The sequence below is a fragment of the Condylura cristata genome, unplaced genomic scaffold (assembly GCF_000260355.1).
Source record: "Condylura cristata isolate star-nosed mole 26May11 unplaced genomic scaffold, ConCri1.0 scaffold00012, whole genome shotgun sequence".
NCBI lineage: Eukaryota > Metazoa > Chordata > Mammalia > Eulipotyphla > Talpidae > Condylura > Condylura cristata.
This window is the reverse complement of record NW_004567113.1, coordinates 56,180,813-56,185,140: the sequence shown is the minus strand read 5'-3', so window position 1 is coordinate 56,185,140 and position 4,328 is coordinate 56,180,813. Positions and strand designations below refer to the sequence as shown.

Genomic DNA, 4,328 nt, shown 5'->3' with positions numbered 1-4,328 from the left:
CGCCCGTCCACGCGAGCGGTTCACAGCCGCGGCTCGCCGGGGCCCACACGCCCCCAGCAGTGCCGGCGCTGCCCTGTGATGGCCTCGGGCAGCTGCTCACGTGCCGCCAGGGACTGGAGACGGCAGTTTCCTCGTGCCCGGTCCCTCACGCACCCACGCTCCCACGACGACCCCCCGGCTTCCACCTCGGGCCTTCGGGGCTGTGCTGATGGGAGTGCGGGAGGGCCAGAGCCCCCGCCTGGGCAGAGACCGCGGCCACCAGCTGGCCTGCCTCGTCTGTACTTTCCCGGCAGTCCAGCAGGGCCCGGAACTCGCAAGGTATTTTTTGTTAAGTGTCTTTTACGCTTTGGTGAGAGCTCTTCCTGACAGACTTCCCCTTCAGGCTGGGAGGCCGCCGTGGCCTCCTGATCCCGGCGTTCCTCCCGTGGCCAGCGGCCAGGGCCAGAGCGTGGGCCTCGCGCTTCCCTGGCTGTGTGGCCACGCTCCGCCTTCCCATCTCTCCAGGGGCCCAGGGCCCTCCCCGCCGCAGTGCCTGGCCAGGGCCCCAAGGCCAGGGGGTGCCGAGGCCGCTCCCTGGAGGATGCAGGCAGGAACATCCCTGTTGGGCCTCCTTACTGACCAGTGGGGGCCTCTGAGCTGGAGACTCAGCTGGAGAAGTGAAATGGGCAGCTCAGACGCCAGGAGGCGCCCACCGCCTGGCCAGACATGGCCGGGGTGACCCTGACGCCGGCCTCCATGCCCCTCTGTCTCCGACGTAGGCCGCACAGCCAGTGCTGTCTATGACATGGTGAGGGCGCTGGGGAGACTCGGGAGGACGGGGGGTTTCTAAACCTCCAAAGAAGATGAATCCAGGGGAGTGTCCACAGCATCGCCTGCTGAAACGTCCTCATTTGTTCTTGGTTAATAGTCTAGAATTGGCCATACGAGTGGCCTTCTACATCAACTTGGGTAAAGTATTAATCGGCACAATGCATAACAGAAATTAGCATTGCAAGGGGCGAGGAGAAACGGGCTGTGGCCCTGACAGGGGAACTAGATGGTGCTCAGCTAACTGTGGTGGCGACCAGGCTCTCCCGGGGTGCGCGGCGCACAGGCAGATTTTCCGGTGTGCTCTAAAGGTCCGCACTTCGCAGTGACATGGAGGTCAGACGGCCCTGGCCTAGACCAGACTAAGACAGACCTGACTGTAGGAGCCAGATAAGAGCCGTCAGTCGCAGCAGTAGAGCTCCGGGAAGGCAGCGCACTAGTGATGTCCTCAGGAATACAGATGTGTAACACAGCAGGGCACAGGGGTAGGAGCCTGCCTTAGGGCGTCAGGAAGGTGGTCGCGCATCCCCGAGCGCCCAGAGATGGGCTTGCTGGGAGATGAGGTCCACTAGAAGCCTTGACCGTTTCTTATGTTTTTCTTGAGATGACCAGACAAGTTTCTTTCCCGTCCGAGGCCACAGGGGTCTCCAAGTGACTATGAAAAATAAGTAATAATTATTTCGACTTCGCTTCAATGCTTTTGTTGATGCAGCCTCACCGCCGGCCTGAGCCCACGAATAAAGACCGCGAGGCTGAGCAGGAGACGCCGCACCAGCCGGCGACTCAGCCGCCTCGCGCGCCCGGAGACCGCAGCGGCCCCCCAGGAGACCCCAGCGGCCCCCCGTCAGCTGGGCGCGGACACCTGGCGTCTCCGACAGGCCTCGGCTCCAGAGGGGGCACAGCGCCCTCTCTGCGGAAGGTCACTCACACGCCCGCCCGCAAGGGGGGTCACCTGGGATTCCCTGGGACCCCCAGCGCACCCCGCCCCGCCCCAGTGAGAGGGGTGAGTCGTGATTGGTCCGCTCCAGCCACGGCCCCGCCCCCTGGCCTGTGATTGGCAGAAAGGACCCCGAGACCCGGGCAGGTGCGGGGAGGCAGCCCCGCACTCCCAGCCGCAAGCTCGGGAGAGAAAGCTGCCTTTCAGGGCGCCCCGGGCCTGGGGTGTGGATGTGATGGCCAGAGACAGGGCGGCCGAGCCCGCCCGTCGGGGCGCCGGCTGGCAGCGCGGCTCCTCCCTGCCTCACGCCGAGGATCCGCGGGCCTCCCCGCACCCCGCAGCCCCCCACACAGGCTGCGCTGAGCCCGTGGGGTCACAGCCCGGTGTGACAAGCCAACACCACGGCTCCCCAGGCCCCTCCGCACCCCAGCGCCGCCAGCCTCAGTCAGTGGGGCGGGGCCGCGCCGCCCTGGGGAGCTCCCCGTTTCCCACGAGTCCACTTGACCGTCTCCAGTCAGGAGCCAAATCAGAAATAGCTGTGGCCCGTGGCTGCCACAGCCGCGGTGAGAATGGACGCAGCCTTGGTGCTGGAGCAGCCCGAGAGCGCCGGCTGTTCAGGGCCCACCCTCCCGTGGCTCAGTGCCGGGGCGCTCCTGGGGGTCCCGGGGCAGGGCTGGCCCTTCCGTGGCGCTCCAGGGGGTCCCAGGGGTCCCAGGGCAGGGCCGGCCCTCGCGTGGCTCAGTGCCGGGGTGCTCCCCGGGGTCCCGGGGTCCTGGGGCAGAGCTCCAGGGCAGCTCTCTCTGCCAGCTGGGACACAGCACTGGCTGCTGCAGCTGGCCTGCGGGCTGGTGCTGTGGGCTGCCCTTCGGTCTTGCCCTTGGGTGTGCCTGAAGGCTCCCCGCATGTGGCCACAGTCCCCACCGCTGTCCAGAGCCTCAGCTGGCAGAAGACGTGTTTGCGCTGGCAACACTTCCTCCCACAGAGCCCACGGTGGCCAGCTGCAGGGTCCAGACCACAGGCCAGTTCACCAGCACTGGACAGGACCCACACTTCTCAGAGGCGGCGCATTTCTGCAGTGGGAGGCAGTGTCTGCACCCTGATGCTCAGCGCTCAGGGCCCAGTGGGCCACGGGACAGCCCCGGTGTATCTGCGCTGGCTCCGGCTCCCAGGGCTGAGGTCAGCGTCCTCTCGGGGGCCCTGCCCGGCCCCTGTGGTGCTGCCCCCTGGCGTCCGGGCGAGGAGGTGCTGGCGGGCCGGTGGCCTTGGCCGGCACAGACTGCTGGGTGGAGCAGTGGGGAGGCCTGGGAGCCTCCTGGGGCCTCCAGACCCACTGAGGCCCCCAGCCCTGCCGCCCCGGCGCTGTGCTGGGAACTGCGCCCCGGAGCTGTGCCCAGGAGCCTCCGCGCCACCTCTCCTGGGGGCCTTTCTGGGGACCGCTGAGGTGGTTCACTCCGACACCCATGCCCTCACCTGCACGCCCCATACACGCAGGAAGGTGAGGCAGCTCGAGGGGCGGCCTACGGCGGGGGCCCCAGCACGCAGAGAGCAGCAGGCTGCTTCTTGTCCCCGCCCGGCCCTGCTGGCCCCTCAGACCCCTCATGCTCCCTGCTGGGCAGTCAGCGCGCCCACGGGGCCATGGCGCCTTGGCAGAGCAGCCCAGGGGCCCCCAGACAGTCGGCCCGGGACCATGAGGCAGCCGAGGCAGAGGGACACGGGCTGGGCTAACCCCCAGAGGCGTCTGGGTGATGGGGCCGCCAGCCCATGGTGGCCCCGCCTTTGTTTTTCACGCCACTCCCGCCGACCAGGGCACCACACAGGGTCAGCTGGCCCTGCCTGCACCCCCGGTCCAGGGCCACCCGTGCCCACTGCAGGAAGTGCGTCCTGCTGCGGCCTCGCGAGCCCGGCCCGGCAGCTTCATCTCTCGTGGAGGAGCCTTGCGCTGAGGTGCCAGGTGCCCGCCGCAGGGAACCCCCTCAGTGATCCCCAGGAGAGGTGGCACGGAGACTCGTGGGCACAGCTCCCGGGCGCAGTTCCCAGCACAGCACGGGGGCAGCAGGGGCCTCAGGGGGTCTGGATGCCCGGGTTGGAGGCTCCCGGGCCTCCCCACTGCACCACCCAAGAGGGGCTCCGCTGCTGCACCCCCAGAGCGAGTCTGAAAAACTGACTTGAACCCAGTTTTACAGGTGAGCGGGTCAAAGCTGGGCGCCAGAAGTGACTTGCCCAAGGTCACAGCAATGAACTATTTTAAAAGGTTTTCTCCCCAAACTCAAACACACATGTGGCACCGAGCCCCAGCCGGGCTCGCCGCGGCCGCGGCTGCCTTTTCGCCGCAGCCTGTAACCGGAGCTGCGGCCGCGGGGCCTGAGCTGCAGCTACAGAGCGGGACCCCAGGGCCGCCGGCGCCTGCGCACCCCGCGCTCGCGGGAGCCCGGCGCATCGGGCGCGGATCTGCGGGCCCTGGCTAGCACCCGGCACCCTGCCCCTCATTCCCGGTCTCCTGCGTAGGCGCCGGGGCGCCCCTGGCCGCACACGCCCCTCTCCGGGCCCCCTCCCCGCCGCCTCCCGGCTGTGGTGCGGGGGAGCC

General features: G+C 68.3%; 1 protein-coding gene across 1 annotated transcript in view; it reads left to right on the top strand.

The window, feature by feature from the left end:
• The first annotated feature begins 3,489 nt into the window (after positions 1–3,489).
• The window catches only part of GRPEL1 (GrpE-like 1, mitochondrial (E. coli)), a 6,052-nt gene continuing 5,213 nt past the window's right edge, over positions 3,490–4,328 (top strand). The window contains exon 1 of the mRNA XM_012724054.1: positions 3,490–3,618. Coding sequence (XP_012579508.1) covers positions 3,490–3,618 — 129 coding nt within the window. The remainder of the gene's footprint in view (positions 3,619–4,328) is intronic.